Source organism: Gekko japonicus, unplaced genomic scaffold (genome assembly GCF_001447785.1).
Source record: "Gekko japonicus isolate JY-2015 unplaced genomic scaffold, Gekko_japonicus_V1.1 scaffold515, whole genome shotgun sequence".
Classification (NCBI taxonomy): Eukaryota; Metazoa; Chordata; class Lepidosauria; order Squamata; family Gekkonidae; genus Gekko; species Gekko japonicus.
In genome coordinates, this window is record NW_015164680.1 from 431,019 (window position 1) to 450,039 (window position 19,021).

The 19,021-nt window shown below is 42.0% G+C and overlaps 1 protein-coding gene across 1 annotated transcript in view; it reads left to right on the forward strand.

Moving 5' to 3' along the window:
* The window catches only part of BRAF (B-Raf proto-oncogene, serine/threonine kinase), a 68,329-nt gene that overhangs the window by 362 nt on the left and 48,946 nt on the right, over positions 1 to 19,021 (forward strand). Inside the window, exons 2-3 of the mRNA XM_015409317.1 lie at positions 11,687 to 11,788; positions 16,748 to 17,011. Coding sequence (XP_015264803.1) covers positions 11,687 to 11,788; positions 16,748 to 17,011 — 366 coding nt within the window. The remainder of the gene's footprint in view (positions 1 to 11,686; positions 11,789 to 16,747; positions 17,012 to 19,021) is intronic.

Genomic DNA, 19,021 nt, shown 5'->3' on the forward strand with positions numbered 1-19,021 from the left:
GGGGGGGGGGAGCCAAAAACGGGAAAGAGGGAAAACCTCTCCCCCTCCCCCTGCCTGGTGCAGCTTCGGGTGTAGGGGAAGGTTTTCCCAGCAGCGAGACAAACAGGATCACCTGCTCATGTCAGCACCCTCGTGCTGCTGCTGCTGGAGGCACAGGCACCGCGCCCCGTCGAAGTGTTGGCAACTCGAGAGTGGCCGCCGGTGGGTGAGGAGACTGACCAGAGAGGCACGATTCGGGATCTCCATCTCCCCCCTCCCCCCCGGGCCGTATTCCACTGGTCCAAAGGGCCTTTCTTTGCTGTTTGCATACCATTGGCGCCAGGCAAAACCCCTTTCTTTCACCTTTTTTCGGCTTCCCCTCCAGGCGATTTGTCTTTCAGGGGCAAATTACCTGGAACGAAAAGTTCCATCTGCTGCCGCCATTCCACACACACACACACACACACACCAGCAGTGTTTCCTCTAAGCTGAGTTAGTGTGAGCTAGCTCACAATTTTTTAGTCTCCAGCTCCAGAGCAAACTAATGTATGCAGTAGCCAAATTGCCCATGAGTACCTCCCTCTGGAATTAACTGGGTCCCTGGGAGGTTAAGGGAATTCATGGAGGGATAGAGACAACAAGGCATCTCTTCAAAGCCCCCCTCCCCCAGATATCTGTGTGTCTTTTGCAGAGGTTGGTGTGCTTGTGTTTTGACGGGGCCAGTGTGTACAGCTGCTGTCTGAGTGGGTGGGTTGGGTTGTTACCCTTCCAAAAAAGAGGGGTTGAAAGTCCCCTGTGGATTGGATTTTTTTTAAAACCCCAAACTGGGTCACGTGGCCTCTACCAACAGCACTTGGGCAGGGACGGGCCTGTGGGCTTTGTTAGGCTCCTTGTTTGGTGGTGGTGAAGGGGAATAATTTCTTGCACCCAAATTAATCTCTGGTTCAGGAAATTGCATTGATCTCTGATGCTGCATGCCTTAAACAGGGCCTGGGTCTTTATTCATGTGACTTAATTTCATAAGTAAATATTTCTAAAACAACTTATAGGGGCAGGGATAGGGTGAGGTGATTCTTACAAACATGTCATCAGAAGATACATGCAAATGTGGCTTGCTGAGTTATCAACTAGCACATGCTTTTTATGTAGCTGCTTAGTGAGAGTTGTTGTATTCAGAACTGTACCAGCTGCTTTTGTGTTGCAGATTGGAGGCTCTCTGACAGGACTCCTGTAGCTTTTGTATTTATGTTCAAAACATGGAGGACAAGAAATAAGAGTTACATGGCTTATTCTTACTCCATAACTATAAACTCGCTTTGGTGGCGAGGTGCTTAAAACTGTGAGGCAAGATAATGTCACCTTAGAGAACACCTAGTAAACTTTCTTAGGCTTTATTGCTATTTGCATTTTTTCACTCTAGTACGCTTTACATAATTATTTGTAAGGCTGAGAGTTGTCGTAGACCTGAGTCTTTTATGACAGGTAAAGGGCTTACGGCAAATCCATGGCTGACAGCAGCTTACCTGCATTTCAGTTAGCACAGACGATTCGAATATTTGTGGTCTCTTTTTCTGTCTTTCTCATGCAGTGTGTTTCTCAGCAAAAAAAATGAATTTATTCACTCAGACTTTGTACTAGGTTTGTTTGTGTTACAAAAACTAGGGAGGACTGATGTAATGCCGTGGCTGCAGCAGTTAGTCCCCCATTCAGATCTCATCTCTGCCATGAACTCACTAAGAGTCTTGGGCAAATCCCTGTCTGTCTGTGTCTTCAAAATGGGAATCTGACCATAGAGGGCTGTTGTTGGGATTATCAATTTTCATGTAGTACTTTATTCTAAAGGTGTGTGTATACACACACTATGTATATTAGTATATCACTGGGATATGGAAAGAAATCTGAAGGTAGGACCCAAAATGCAGATGACTGGATCATTAAGGAGTAAACTCAATCATCCATGTACTTTTTAATGTACATATGCATGCAAACTTGACCATAGTAACCATTTCATGCTGATGGCTGGCTGCTTTACTACAGTTTGTTAATCAGAATTCTATGTAAGGATCTAGTCTCATTACTATTGCTAACAATGGATTCCTGGTAATCGAAGATGCTCATAAACAAGGCTTAGTGAGGATCGTTACCCCCCAGGTGTTGGGGGCAATCAGAGGTGTCCTGCTTCTCAATATGAAACTTCCTTTTGTCTTTCATTGCTAATATCATTGATAAATGTATTCCCTATGGAATTTTTGTTTTTAAAGCCTTGTGAACTAGAGGTGCCTGCTGTATATTGTGGCAAAGAATTATTTACTTGTGTATTGCACGACTCAAACTAGTTTTCATTGGGTGAAAGGAATGCTGTCAAGGCCCAGCCAACTTATGATGATCCCCTAGGTTTTTCAAGGTAAAAAACTAACAGATCTGCATATCAACCCTGGTGGTCTCCCATCCAAGTACTGAACAGGGCTGACCTTGCTTAGCTTCCAAGATTGGGCTAGCTTGGGCCATTAGTTAAATTATATTGTTTAGGTAGAACTGGAAACTTCTGTAAGCGTTTTTGGGTCCCTTGGGGAGAAAAGCAGCATAGAAATAGCAAAGTACATACATAGAATGTTTCCTTCTGGACTTAACAATAATACATTTTATTGGATGACCCCCAAGGTCTAGTCTTTTAAGAGAAAGGGTTCCCCCCCCCCTTTTTTCCACACTGTAATTTCCCCCGATGCCTGATTAGACAGACTAGTAAGGTGGGGGGAGGTGCAGTGAACAGGTTGTCTTTTAAGAACGTACACAGATGAGTGAAGTCTGAGCATCTTGATGGGGATGGTGGTATTAAGTTTCAAAATGGGCAGGCAATAGGGAAATGTGTTCAGGCTGGGTTTGAGGACAGCAACAGAGAGGCGTCTGGTAAAAGAAAGAGGCTGCCCAGCAGGCATTATGATAATGACTAGACTCACATGGAGTGATATGAATGGGGTGGAGCCTGTGCCATATTTGTAGGGCACTGTTTAGGGCCCAGGCTAGCCTGATCTCGTCTGATCTCAGAAGCTAAGCAGGGTCAGTTCTGATTAGTATTTGGATGGGAGACCTCCAATGGCAAGCCACCTCTGAATGTCTCTTGCCTTGAAAATCCTTCGGGGTCACCATCAGTGTTCCCTCTAAGCTGAGTTAGTGTGAGCTAGCTCACAGTTTTTTAGCCTCCAGCTCACACATTTTTGTCCCAGCTCAGGAAGGACAACTCCGGAGCAAACTAATTCATGCAGTAGCCAAATCGCTCGCTCACAGCCTGAATGCCAGTAGCTCACAAAGTAGAATTTTTTGCTCACAAGACTCCACAGCTTAGAGGGAACGGGGGTCACCATAAGTCAACAATGAATTGACGGTACTTTCCAGCACCACCATTTAACAAGAATTGATTAAGTTTTTATATAGCATGCTTTGGTGTTTGAGATCCTTTGTGTACAATAGCCGGTTAAGAAATGGCAACTCTGTTTTTCTTTAAATTACCTGTGGCCCTAGTTTCGTTCACTCCAAAATATCCGAAAGGGAGTTCTTTGCCACACTGGCTGCATGCTCCTCTCTGTTCATCTTGGGTTTCTTGCTTCTGCATTTTGAGTTGTTGTTTTCTGGCCACCGTTCTTCATGAGTGGGAATTAGCCTTAGGTTTACTATCCATATTGTTGTTTGCTGGCCAACAGCTTTCTAATTGTATCTTAAGGATTTTAAAAGTTCCAAATGAAGGATTGTTAACTGACATGCTGTGATTTTACCATGTGTCATTATTTTGCTTTTTCAAGAAAGTTCAGCCACGCTTCCATTTTTGAGGCTGTGGTTGGATTGCTTAGACAGTGGATGGGGTTACAGTTCCTTGGTTTGATTATGCATTGGGATCCAGTCAGTTTACTTTTTGAAATGCAAGTTGAAGATATGTGGTCTCCGTGGCATTTGATTTATTTAATCAATAGGATGCCTAGCATTGGACGGCATCTATAATTTTTAATCTTGTGCCTTGATTGAAACCCGTGAAAATCAAGAACGCTTGTCCTACAACAAACCTGGGCAACTAGTGATCCAAGTGCTTGATGGGCATTCGTGTTTTTGCAGTCCCCAGTTGGCAGTAATCACAGGAGCTTTAACTGGGCTCTGATAACCTGCTGTATGTAGCTGGTGAGTTGCAGTTAGCTTGGAGTGTTATAAAAATTGTGCAGACTTTGTATGGTCTTGTAGTATCTTGGAGACATGAAAAGCAGCCAGTGAGATATTGGGTATGGAGAAGCAGGTTGCTGAGAGGCTGAACCCTTCATAAGCTATCTGTTTGAAAGAATTGTCTGCAGTTGACAAAGCCTGAAGAACAGCTGAGCAGTCTAGCAGAGTTGTCAATTGAAAACTGTGTCGCTTGTCAACTCAGCTTGAAAAAGATAACATTTTTCTGGAGGAAAGAATGCAAGGTGACTATAATCAGACTGGCAGGCATGTTGTTGGGGGAAGTGGTTTATTTTCCACCCCATTGTGTCAGTAGTTTAAATGGCAGGGGAGGATAAGGGGGAACATGTAATCACTTATGCACCCATACTGGACAAGGCTAATATTGCCATTGAAAGAGATGGATTAACATTCAGTAGGATGTCACTTGCTTAAAGAAATCTCAGTTGAGTTTCAATAAAGTAATGGGTTATATTAAATCTGCATAATTTTCATGTGAATAAGATAGTTTTGAAGCAAATAACACACTTTATTTTTTAGCTGAGACATTTATGTAGCTTAAAGGTAAAGGTTCCCTTGCTTGAAAGCCAGTCAAATCCGACTCTAGGGTTGCGGTGCTCATCTCCTTTTCAAAGCCGCAGGGCCAGCGCTGTCCGAAGACGTTTCCGTGGTCATGTGGCCGGCATGACTAAACACCAAGGCGCACGGAATGCTGTTACCTTCCCACTGAAGTGGTACCTATTTATCTACTTGCAATTTCTTGCTTTCGAACTGCTAGGTTTGCAGGAGCTGGAACTAGAGACGGGAGCTCACTCCGTCATGCGGCACACTCGGGTCTCGAACGGCTGAACTACCGACCTTCCACAGCCTGCAGTTCAGCGTCTTAACCGCTTGAGCCACCGCAGCTCCTTATGTAGCTTAGCAGGCACCATATTAGAAGAGGCCTTCCCTTTTTGTGAGAGAAGGAATGCCTCTTCCAAGATGGCAGCACCACCTGTTTCTTTTATATGGAAGCTAAGCAGAGTTGTCCTGGGCTAGTATTTGGATGGGGGGCTTCCATGGAATACCAGGGTCACCATGCAGAGGCAGGCAATGGCAAACCACCTCTGAATGTCTCTTGCCTTTAAAATCCTATAGGGTCACTGTAAGTCAGTGTGACTTGATGGCACTTTCCACCACACCACCAGTATTTAAAGGATATATGAAGGTATCTTTTCAATCAATTACTTTAGGTTATTGAGTAAACGTTACAGCCCAGGTATTCAATATATAAACTCTGTTAGTTCATAGTCTCTAAACAATTAAAAATTTGCCCATGGTTGAAATCAGTTTTGTTAACTAAAAATAAACTCTTTGTGTTGAAAATAGATGTATCATTACTGGCTCAGCATCAGCATTCCACAAGCGCACTCACAGGCGGGTGTGTTTTTGTTACCTTGGCAAGTTGGAAGCCGTGGCCGTGAGGCTGCACAGCCTCTCTTGCCTTGGCTGCCAGCCCATTCACAGCCATTGCCAGTGCTGGCAGAGGCCAAGAAGACAGCAGGCTGACTGCTGGGGCAGTGGGTGTGGAGGTGGGAAAGGACCGAGTGTCCCACAGGAGCTAAGAGAGCAGGTGACTGGTCCAGCCTGCTCTTTGGCCTCCTTTGTCGATTGCCACCTCAAAGAAGCTGCCCACCCATGGCTGTCCTATGAAGGTAGGAGTGCTGCTGGTGGAGAAAAGAGTACCGTAGCAAAACTCCTTAACAGCAGGTGGGGCTGGTGAGAGGGAGGGAGATGGGGATACTTCCCCTCAGGCTTATTTAATGGGGGTGTGTGATAAGGGAACGACCTGAAATCTCCCTTCCTTTCTCATCCATTCATATGGTGACTTCAATGTATGTTTCCTCCCTTTTTCCCCCTCACCTGAAAAATGAAGAACGGATCCTTCTCCCCAATCTCTAGTCTTTTTCCTTTTTATACAGCCAGGAGGAAGCTTAAGGTTTTCATCTCTCCCCACCGCCACCATTTGCTTCCATCTTCTGAAATTTGCCTCACACATTTCCATCTTTTTAATGTGCTTTTCTTCTAGATCGTTTTCCCCCTCCATCCCGAGATCAAATTCTCTTTTCTCTCTCCTCCATTTGCACCCTCATCTTGCCACCCCCAAATCTGCCTCTCACCTCCTGAGTTTTTAAAAATGCTTTTTATTGCAATTTAGAGTTGCTTATCTGAATCCTCATTCCCTTCTCATCCTCCTCCTGAAAGCAATTTCTTGACTTCCATTTCTTATCACTTGATGTTTTCCTTCCTCTTTCTTTCTCCCTCGTTTGTATCCTCCTTTTCTCTCCCCCCCACCCTCTTAGCTTTCATTTGCTTTTCATTGCAATAAAAGGATATCTCATCTGGAGCATCATTTCCTCCCCTCCCCCTTTGAATGCAATTTTTGGTTCTGATTTTTGTACAGCTCTTTTGTGCTTTCATCCTTCCATCATTCTCCCTACCTTTCCATTTGGGATCGTCTTATTTTCTCTTGGTTTTTGTCCCCCTTTATGAGGTGGGTGGGAAACACCTTCTGCTAATGAAAAGAAACTTTTGGTCTGTACATCTTATCAAACTTTTATTCCCCTTTTGCCTCCAAGGCGCTCAGGCCAGCGTATGTGGTTCTCCCCTTCTCCAGTTTATTTTCACAATAGTCTTGTGAGGTAGGTCATACTGAGAGAAAGACTAGTCCAGGGTCACCCAGAGAGCTTCTGACTGAGTGAGGATTTAAATTATAGTCCCTGCAGCCCTAATCAGATACTATTAAGTACAGTGGATCAGCACTGAACCTGATAATTATACGTTCAAACACTTTGGTCACTCACAAGATTTAAAAAGGGGTCATGTTGCCTGTTTTGGGGATGTAGGTAGGGAAAGTATGACGTTGTGATTACACTACAAGCCCATTTCATAAGAATGCTAGTTACTGGCTTAGATGATCCCTTGGGAGTGATAGTTGAAAGAGCGTAAGAGAGTACTGCTGCAACATAATTGTATTTTTACTCTAGTGTTCTCAGTAAAGCTTTTTTTTAAGTTACAGAAATTGAAATACTTGTGATAATCAGATTTTATTTTCCAAGCCTTCTACTTTGTTTGAACTTTGAAGGCATAATTTGTTGTAATAAATTATCTTTAACAACATCTGGCAAGCTTTCTTGGAGTGTTTCATTTGTAACTCTGTGTGTAGTCTTGTGTTGTAACTAACCCCTTGTGAGCCTGTTGGAGGCTGAAACGTGTATTTGTAAAAACTATCATAAGCTGCTCTGAGCTTTGTGGAGCATAAATCAAATAAATAAACCAGCTAGGACTCTTAGGGCAAACTAGATATAATATGAAAATAAAATCAGTTGTGAGAGACCCAGAATGAATCTGGTATCATAATTCCTGTAGGCAACTTCTCCATGTATGCACAATACTATTCTTATGTCATGTGTATGAGTGTTTTCCTTGAAGATTAGAAAATGTAATTGGTGCAAAGATGATCATCCCAATCCTGATGGGACTTGATTATAGGGAAATGAGACTAGCGCTTCAGTATTGCACTGGTTCCCTTTCCATGAATGGATCAGTATCCTAGGTTTAACTCATGAAGACGTACATGTCTCAGGCCCTGTGTAGGTTGTTTCCTCCTTGTGTCAGGTTTGAGAGCAGTTAAGGGACCCCTCTTTAAGAAAGCACTTTTGTGCTGGAGTTCCTTATTCAGGTAATGCTGATGCTTTTCCCTTTGCAGCAGATAGGGGCTTTTTCATTTGCTTACCCAGTCGACGGTAGTATTTGCATAAAGAAGCAGTCCCTGCCCTCTCAAAAAAATGAATTATGGAGACCTGTAGGTGTCATCTTCTTCTGGTGGCATGAGGTGTGTTTGTGTGTGCACACACTCTTCTTTTGCACAATGAGGATAGTTGGCCAGAAAAGCTTTGTGAATCTTCTGGTGGCATGAGGTGTGTTTGTATGTGTGTGCACACACTCTTCTTTTGCACAGTGAGGATAGTTGGCCAGAAAAGCTTTGTGACTATTGTACTTCGGTCACATTATGAGAAGGCAAGAGTCACTGGGAAAGACAATAATGCTAGGGAAAGTTGAAGGCAGCAGGAAAAGCAGACCCAACATGAGATGGATTGACTCAATCAAGGAAGCCACAGCCTTCAGTTTGCAAGACCTGAGAATGGCTGTTAACAATAGGGCATTTTGGAGGACATTAATTCTTTTCTTCTCCTTTGCTGTCAAGTCACAGCTGACTTACGGCAACCCCATAGGGTGTTCAAGGCAAGAGACTTCAGAGGTGGTTTGCCATTGCCTGCCTTCACATCACGACTCCAGTGCTTCTTGGTGGTCTCCTATCCAAATACTATTCAGGGTTGCCCCTGCTTAGCTTCTGAGAGCTGATGAAATCGGGCTAGCCTGGGCGATCCAGGTCAGGGCTACAGTAAATCATAGGGTTGCCATAAGTCAGAAGGAATTTGAAGGCACTTAACACACACACACACACACACACTTGTATTTAATTGTATAATATTGTTTAATATTGACAATAGGAGGGCTCTTAGAATAATTCAGAGTGAGTGGTTTAAAAATATTCAGAATTCTGTAGATATTGTATGGTTTCTTTCCATGAATTGGACTGATGGCAGTTTGAGTTGGAGAGCTTGATGGAATGGCCGTCTGCTGACGTTGGTGCCAGTGTTGGGCATTTTGGATTCATTAGTGGAAGAAAGAGCAAGCCCTCCCCAGATCAGTTCAGGAGCAGACATCGTGGTGGATAGGGGTGTATCCATAAATCATAAGGCAAAAGTCATGGTGGATAGGGCTATACAACAGGAGCATGGTGTGTAGAACAAGATAGGGGTATAGAACAGGAGCAGAACAGATGACAAAGCCATGGCGGATCCTGCCACGTCAGCAGATTTGATCCTGAACGACCAGTGAAGAGTCTGCTTCTTTACCTTGTGGAAAAATGCCCTGTCTCTCTCCTCCCCCCCTTTCGCTAACCTTAATACTGTTACAAAATTTTAAAAGGGCTGGCCTTGTTAATCTGTTGCCACAACAAACCTCTTGAGTTTTTGAAATGCATCAGACTATTCTGCTTTTTTCTTTGGCATTTAGTCAGTTGATTGTGAAAACTTATTCCTGGAGTTTAAAAAAAAATGCACATCAGTGGTGGCTTGTGAAATGGCTTGTGTGAAAGCCTTGAAGGCTTGAGGAAGGGGGTTCAAGGTACATCTTATTTACAAGTATTGTTAAGGGTAAAGCATTAATTTGCATTGACCCTGCAAAGAGATTCCATGGATTCTGCTTGCTTTGCTCATTACTCCCCCTTTGCCTTTGCATTGCTGTAATATTTACTTGGCCATTACATCAGGCCTTGAGAAAGGGGTGGGTTAAGTTTCCTGAATTTCTTAACTCAGAGACAACTGAATACAGTACTGAACACGATTTCTGAGGCTCTTTTTCTAATCCATGTGCACACACGTCGCAATTTTTCACGCTCTGTTGGAGGCTGCCTCTAAAGGTTTCGAAAATAGATTATTCTTTGGTAGTGCTATCCTTTGAAGCAAATTACTGTGTGAACAAGTCCATAATAAAGGTTGTAATTTAAGCCCTGCGTATAACCCTTAGGGATAAACTGCTCCAAGATAGTGCATTCAATTATCATAAGAAAGATCGCTTCTGGTTTTTCTTGAAATACTTTGTAATGGGAACAATTGCAAGTGGTTGCAGCAGAGGTGTTGCAATATTTGCAGAAATATGTTTGCAAACAGTATTTGTAGCTGGTAACAGAATTAACCACACCAAAGTGAAGTGGGTGTCTTAACATAATGATGGATTTCTGTCCAGATCGTACTCTTCTGTAAAGGTATTTGTGCACCTCTCTATTCATCTAATGATGTCATGGGAAAGTTTAATCATGTGTGCCTGACTTCTGGACTACCTACAAATTTGATGTTGGTTTCTAGGAATCTGAAATATTTTTTCCAGCCCTGTCCTTCATTACCCAGAGTCATTTTCCAGTATCATCACCTGGAAAGAATGTGGTTCAAAGCCACATGGTTGTGTTGCTGTGTATTTGCCTCCTTGATGGGTCATGTGGTGTTTTTTTTCCTCCTTTTCCTCCCTGTGGTGGTTGGCCTTTTACTTGATTTGACATCTGTCATGACATAAATAATTGCCTGTTAACCACCTATTAAGTTAATATGAAGTCTTGTATGCTAGTGCAGCTTACTATGGTATGATCTCTGCAAATGAGTCATACTGATTACTGAGGTGAACATCAGATGTTTGTTTTTTTAGGCTCTGTTGGAGAAACTGGAGCTAGGTAGGCCATTCTGTAAGAATTTTGTTGTAGTGTTTGACCTGTAATAAAATAAGAATTCACCTAGGGGTTCCCCCCCCCCTCCCTATATTATGTTTAGCATATCTTTACTGGAGTATTCTAAAATCCCTTAAAATTTTACTTGTACATTTAGTTTTAGGAAAACAAAAATATATGGGCACTGAGAATCCTTAAAGACACGTACCTCTGTAGTTCATAAAGTGTGTCTTAGAAGTTGCCAGCTTTTGTCTGAGGAAGTTCAGGGTGTGCAGTACAAAGATGTAGAACTGCCTGAGTTGTTTCATGGAGGGCATGCAGGAGAATGAAGGAAATTTCTTTAAGAGTTTTGTCAGTTTTTTTGGATTTTATTTCTTGTAAGCAAAGACTGATGGGAATCAAGGCATCCTTAATACTTAATTGAGTTCAGCAATATAAACTCAGTGTAGAAGTTCTGCAAAGTTAGAATGCTTTTATCTTGGCTGTAATATATTGGGTAAGGAGGGAAGACTCCTCTTTCATGTAGTCATGGATTCTTTGGAGAAGCTGACAAGCATAGCTTTTCAGTTTGACAGATGGTTAATTCTTTGAGGAGATAGCCTGGACATTAAATATACTGTAGATTTCTTACAGGAGGAGACAAATTCTGACCCCTGATTAATTTTTATTGTGCTTCTTGAATGTCTTCTATAAATAGTTTCAGGCACAGAGGAATAGTTTTGTGCACAGAGTAATTCTCATATTGCCATTGGTGAGGTGATGGAAGGAGGCATGATGAAACTCTTGAATGCTTGGAGTAATTTTTTTTTTTTTGCTGGGAATCTCTAGCTACAAATCATGTGTATAGAATCTGTGTTGGGCCTTAAAATGTTTTATGGACTGGATTACAGCAATTCCCAGATGCAATTAGAACGTGTGCATGTCATGTGGCACATACAGACATAGATGTGCATGGACCCTGTGTTCCAATGCATGTTTTCTGGATTTGCTGTGCAAAGCAGTTGGAGGAATGGAAGATTTTAGGAACTGTATGTGGCATATGTGTGTGTGTGTGTGTTGTGGGGTCTTCATCCAGTTACATGGAAGCGACTGGCTCCATCAGTGGGTGAGCTGGTTTCAGTGTACGTCTGAAGTATATTCTTTATGGATTTATGATAATTTATGCATATTTATTCTTAGGTGTGGAACATCAAACAGATGATTAAGTTAACACAAGAGCACATAGAGGCCCTTCTGGAGAAGTTTGGAGGAGAGCATAATCCACCATCTATATATTTGGAGGTAAGTGTTGCATTGCAGACAGATTTCTGTGAGTTCCTTTATTTCTGAGAGTATGAAATAAGGGGCCTGTTAAGAGAGCAGGAAGTGCTTCTGTTTGACTTTAGGTTTAGTAATTGAGTTGGATTCGGAAAGTATGATGCTGTCTTCCAAAGTCAAGAGGTGGTATTCTTTTTGACATGAACAATGAGAGCAGTATAAGAAGCAGGCAAACCTTGTTGTAGGATCAAATAGTGCTCTTATGATTAAATACAGGTCCTGTCTGGTCAGAAGCAGGTAGTCAGCTCTGTAAAGGAGAGTACACTCTGAACCACACAAATAATCTCCTTTAAGCAAATGGCAGTGACAGCTGACAAGAGTGAAACAATTGAGATAAATGTCCAAAAAGTTTGTTCGAGGCTGTATGCTCAAGTAATCTGTCTGAAAAGTGGTCCCAGAGAGCATTCCAGACTGGATACAGAACTGATAAATTATGAGCAATGGATAGAGATAAAATTTAACTGCTGCTTTTGGCACACGTACCTTAGTTTTTCCATCTCAGTGATTGGACAAATAAAAATAGAAAACTGAAAACAAATCTTATAACAAAGTGTATTATTTGGGCAGAAAAGGTTTTATACAGTCATAATAGGATCTACCAGCATATTTAGATACTGCAGTAATGTTTTGTACCATTGAAAACAATGAATACTTCACCAGTATCTTACTGTGGAACACACTGTAGTATATTAATTATGGACAAAATTAGACACATTTAAGGAACATCCATGTCCTTCAAAAGATGTTGTCTTTGTCTGTAGTGTAAGTAGGAATTATCATACTTTAATGATGTAGGTTGTTTTACACAGCAGTCTTCAAAATATACATTTTTCAGTGAGTAAAGTCTTGTCTTTAAAAGTGTCACACCCTCTAAAGAAGCAAATATTTCAAAGAGGGTTTTTAGTGCCCCCCTCCCGATTTCTAATTTTTGCACTGAAAACTGCCCCCCTTCCCCCCCCCCACCGTTTTAATATTTTAAACAACAGGCTACAGTAATAATGCAAATTGGCATGGGTTAAAATTAATAAAAGCATTTCCATAATGTTTAGTTTTCTTACTCTGCCAGTCCTGAAACAAAGTTGCTGTACATTTATAAAAAGGGATGGCAAAACCTGAGCTCAGTTGTGGCACTCCTGCTAAAACATGATTGGATACAAGATGCAGTCTCTCACACCTCTTCCCTTACATGTGGTGTCCTGCTCTGTTTCCTGTACATGTCTGAATCAGCAAGCTGTAGTTAGTGGTTGCCTTCCAGACAAGTTATCTGCTTTAAGAACGTCTATCCTCCACTTTCAACCCAAGCAAATAAAGGGATATAAATTATGCCATAGGTAGTTTGCTATGGACATATACAATTTACAGAATTATGTACTGTAAATTATATGTAAACTCAAGGAACAGTACTTTGGTAGCAGAGCAAAAGTGTAATTATGTTATGGTTGAAGAACAGCTTCCAGCTTTTATAAAGGCTGTCAAATGTGGCTTGATTTTAGCAAATTTAGTTGGAGACAAAACTGATTTCTCAGTCAGGTTTGGAGGGCAAGAGGTAATTATAGTTTAACCATGTCACAACAAACGATATTGATGTTGACCAGGTTAATGTTGACCAGGAGCAAGGAGGATCACGTGCGGGTGGGGGTGGGGTAAGGTGAGTCTGAAGCTTGTTTTTGGTCTACCACCAGGCATGCATTTAACAGTGACGACTTGCTGGATTCTAAACCAGGCTGCCCAAAGTGCTGTGTGTAATAGTCCCAGTTATGTCTTTAAATGTTACTTTGGTTTAGGCACAGCCAGTACTTACAACATGTCTGTCTTTTCATCTGTTAAAAAGCTAGGGGAGGAAAATGTAGACTAACCATTTTGTTAAAAAATTCTGGCACACTTTTTTTGAGATGCTGATTTTGTTTATTTGTGGCATCTAGCGTTCCTGCTCCCATGACAGCTAGATCTTTTTTTCTTGAACAAAATGAGCAGTTCTTTGTTCCTGGAAAGCCCCTTGGGTTTACAATACTAGTCTTTTTGTTTCTGAGTATTTTGGAAAGTCTCAAACTTGATAATGGGGAGGGGGTCAAGCCAGCCAAGACACTGAAAGATTGGTGATTGGATCTTGCTAGGATTTTTCCAATAAAAATTGAAGCTTTGGATCAGGGTTATGGCACAGGGAGAGAAGGGGGTTTAACCCTTCTGGTAATCCAGATTGTCTCTTCCCCAGTTTCAGCATGCTGTTGCCTTTAGAAGGGGGAAATATCAGTTGACAAGGGAGCTAATAATACAGTGTGCATTTTTACTGGCAAAGTTATGCAAATTAAATCCCTTTTTCTCTCCATCTCAGCTCTGATCCCAGGTGTGGCCCCACAGCTGCAGTTTGCTTTTGAGAAAACTCTAGGAGGATTCCAGTGTATCTCATCTGGCGTGGTCTTAAATTAAAACTTGCACTAGATGTTGCATAGGCTTCATGTGGGTGAAACAATGTATGTTTGCAAATGAAGGGGCTGCATCCATATAGTGAAGAAAAGGGTGGTGGTGAGATAGAAGGAAAATGGTGTCAGTGTCAGTGAGACTTTCCGAAATGCACAGCTTCCCATTCTGAAGGCTTGTTAATGCGCTTGGCTTGTGTTCTTTCTGAAAGATCATGCCAAACCTAATAGAAGGAAAATGGTGTCGGTGTCAGTGTCAGTGAGACTTTTGGAAATGCACAGCTTCCCATTCCGAAGGCTTGTTAATGCGCTTGGACAGTGTTCTTTCTGAAAGATCATGCCAAACCTGTCTTGAGAGAGAATGTACTGAAAACAAGGAAAGCCTACAAAGGACACAATAAAAGGATGATGATGTGTGTGTGCGCAAGTTAAAAATGCTTCAGTTTGGAGGCAAAAGTAGAGAAAAACCTCTGGCCAGGGTATATTAGGGGAGTTGTTACAATGGCTTACTGCTCTCCTTCTGACATCCTCGTCTTGTTGAGTTATTGATTTGATTCTGTTCTGCTGCTTGCTCCCTTGGGCATATTTCTGGGTACAGGGTTGTAGCCAGCATTTTTATAAAGAGAACAGGAAGAAAATCTCTTAAACGGGAAGGAGAAAAACTTGTTGAATGTTTATGAGCAAAGATAAATTCTTTTTCATTATTTTGGATTTAAGTAACTGCATCTTTTAGGTTTCTACTAGAGCAGGAGTACACATTACTAGGGATGGGCATGAACCAAACCACAAAGCAAAATTCATCACAAATTTTGCCCTGTTCGTGATTCTTGAAGTTCTTGATAGGTGAACTTCCACAAACGTTTAGAGCAGTTTGTGCAATTTGTGGTGGTTCATGGATGGAGCAGAAAGCAGGGGTTTAAAGGGACTCCAAGTCCCTTTAAACCCCTGCTTTTTGTTCCCTGCAAAAGTCCCAAATATAGCTGACCGGTGGGGAGGCGCTCCCCGCTGCTCAATTGTTTCAGGCTGTCTTTTGCAGTCCCTTTTAACTTTAAAAGGACTGCACAAGATAGTCTGAAACAGCTGTGTGGCAGGCAGCGCCTCCCTGCCATGGAGCTGTTTTTCAGGTTGCCTTCTGCAGTCCCTTTAAGGTTTAAAGCAACTGCACAAGACAGCCCAAAATAGGTGAGTTTGCTCCCTGGTGCTAAGCTGTTTTTCGGGCCCCTCCCCCCATACAAATTGCGGCCCTAGGTAGGAAGCAACTAGTAAACCGCTCAGAGACCCTCCGTGGTCAAGGGCGGTATATAAATCAAATGTAATAAATAAAAAATAAATAATAAACCCCATTTAAAGGGATCGCCATCCTTTTCAATGCCGTTTGCAGGGCCACGAACCAGCTCGGTTTGCGAACAAACCTTCTGGTTTGGCTCATGGTTTGATTCATGGTTCAACCATGAATCAAACTGCATTTTCCCAGTTTATGCCAATCCCTACACATTACTACAGCAATTGTGTGTTTGCCTCTTAACAGTAAAAGTGGGTGATTTTCTGGGGAGAATTGGCAGGAGGACTGATAAACACTTCCTTTGCCTGCTGATTTCATCCCTTAGCCTCCCTCATTTCTGGATTTTATTCCTCTTCACAAGCTTATTTCAAGTCTCTGAGCCAACTGGTGGGAGGGGGGATAAAAATTAGCTGTGGTACAGGGTGCCATGAGAGACTAATTAGTCGTGGTGATGGTTAGGTGACCCCCATTAGTTCTTCCCTACCAAGGCCTCTAGTGCATTAGTGTTCTGAAGTAAACACAGCCCTGGGAATCCTGTGTCTGCCTTATAATGTGTCATTGTGCTCTAATGGCAAACTAGAACAGTACCTTATGGACTGCCTTGTCCTAGGCAAGCAGATTTCAGAGAGACGGCCTCTTCTGTTCTTGTGTAATGACAAGGGATTAGGGAGTGTTACCTGCACTATCCTTGCTAATTTTTAGGTGCTCACCAAAGTCAGTCTTATTCATGAGCTTTTGCTGGTGATTTTTTTGTGGGGATTTCTTGTTTGGTTAGGTCCAGCTTGCCGTTCTAGCACTGTTGTACTGGTTTTCTGCCTTTAGGGTTTTAGTTTTTTGTAGTTTGCTGTAATTTTAGGTGGCTCTATTTTATGAGTGTGTTATGCTATTGTTTAGGTTTGTGAACGCCTTCTTACCTACTACTTCTGACAAAAAGGCAGTATTTAGATAAATGAAATAACTTTCAAGGCGAACTCAATGAAATAGTTAAGTCTTACCTAAGTTGTATAGTGTGTGTGCTAGAATAAATAATGTGGCCATTGAGTTGATCAGCAATTCTGGCTCCATCACGGCTTGGTCATAAAGTTTTTCTGAATGTCTTCCATTGGACAGCTGGATCAGGAACTGTTCTAGTGATTGCAGCACAGGTGTTTAAAAAGACTATAAAAATCTCAGAAGTATACATCCAGATTATCAGTAATTTGAATAACATTATTCCTTCTACAGGCCTATGAGGAATACACCAGCAAGTTAGATGCACTGCAGCAGCGGGAGCAGCAATTACTAGAATCCATGGGGAATGGAACTGATTTCTCTGTCTCCAGTTCTGCTTCAACAGATACCGTTACATCATCGTCATCCTCTAGCCTCTCGGTAGCCCCATCATCCCTCTCAGTTTATCAGAACCCTACAGATTTGTCACGGAATAACCCTAAGTCTCCACAGAAACCTACAGTTAGAGTCTTCCTGCCCAATAAACAGAGGACCGTGGTAAGGCCTTTATATTTATTTTAAAAATTGTCATTTTTGGTCTCCTTGAAAAGAAACATGTTAAGAACAGTGGAAAGTCAAAGACCTATTGTAGTATGTTTTTGTACTCTATCAGAATGTGATGCATTGTTGAATTCATTGGGCAAAATACTGCTCTTGGGGGATCCTGTGTATTTTGGTAGACTATGTGATTGATTGATTGATTGATTGCTATCTTCAGATGTTTTTGGAGTTTTTGATGTAATAGAAAGATACACATAATAAAGAGAGTATACATACAAGCCCCCTCATGGATCACTGCCTTGTCGTGGCGAGGGGGCTTGCATGGAGCTGTGGGCTATGCCATGGAGGGCCACCCAAGACAAGACAGGCCACAGCAGAGAACTCAGACCAAGTTTTATCCCCTGGAGAAGGAAATCGCAACCCACTCCAGTATGTTTGCCAAGAAAACCCCATGGACAGTATCAAAAGGCTAAAAGATATGACACTGGAAGATGAGCCCCTCAGGTCGGTAGGTGTATGCAACGAACATGAAATTGAGCAAACTTCAGAGGACGGCAGGAGGGCCTGGGGGGATCTGGTCCATGGGGTCGTGAAGAGTCGGACTCGTCTGTGCGACTGAACAACAACAAAATACACACAAGGCGAGCATGTCTACCATAAAAATCTGTGATATTAAGAAATTGCTCCCATTTTGCTGCAAGGTCTATTTTCTGCACAGCTCTCGACCTTAATGAGTCTAATCTGAAATTATGTCTATTTTGTTGGTAGACCATTCATTTCACCAGTGTGTACGTCTCTTTTATTTTCATTAGACAAAAATGAATTTGGGCCTTTTTTTTTTGCTTCCGATTGCTAAATCTCCGGTTTATCGAGAATCTGTTTTTCCAGCATGGCTGGTATAATTTTCACAACTTGTTTCTGGTAATCTGTTGCCCATTTACATGTCCACCACATATGGAAAAAGTGCCTTCTCTACTTCACGAAACCAGCACTTTGTACTTCCCAGATCTTTGCTAACCTGAAAGGGGTTAGGTGCTATTGACCGATCATTTTTATCAGATTTTCCCTGTAAGAGAGGTTAATCTTAAAGGTGGTTCTGCTTTTTATCATCTAAATCACTACCAACTGTCTTTCTGCCACCTTGTAAGAAAACTACTATCAGGTTTAAGTAATACACCCAATAAAATGGTATACAGACTCAAAAAAAAGTTATTTCACATAGTTAACGTTTTCTTAAATTTTGACATGGTTCATAACACAAAACCTTTCTGTCATGTATCAAATAGATAACATTTCACTTGCTGATATTTGAAAACTAAAATACTCTAGTTACTGTGATCTTTAATGTCATTTTATGATATTACCTGGTTGTTATCAAATCTTTATATGTGTTAGTTGCAGTCAATTCCCACTTTCTTAAGTGGGAAAAACTAACCCACTTATCTATCATGTCTTCAACAACAGAGGGTAAAGGAGATTTTGGGTGATAGCTTACTCTTTTACTTTGTTGCATGCACTGAGTATGACATGTACCACCGTATTGTCATTATTATAACAATGTCTTCTACTTGGTTTCTTAACCCAAGGCCATAGTTTAAAATGGACCTCAACAACATTTTGCTCAATAACCTTTCTACATTACCTGTCATCCATTCTTTCATCCAACTCTGTCTGGCAGCTTGATAATACATTATAAGGGCCCCGGTCACACGCGCAGGAAACTGCGGGGGAGAAGTGTGGCTGTTTGCCCCGGGGCAAACTAACACGCAGTAAAGTGATCATACCTCCTGTGGAGGTTCTGTGGAGGTACCGTGGAGCTTCCGTGGTTACGGAGAGGCGTCGATCACAACACATGCCTGCGCGCAACGAAGAAGCGCGCAGCGCGGCGAACTGGGTTTCTTTTTTTGTGTACACTACGAATGCGCATGCTCCGTTGAGTGCTTATGCGCAACCACGGAGACTTGGGGGGGAAAAAAATCTTCTTCGCAAGGGGACATGGACGGGCGC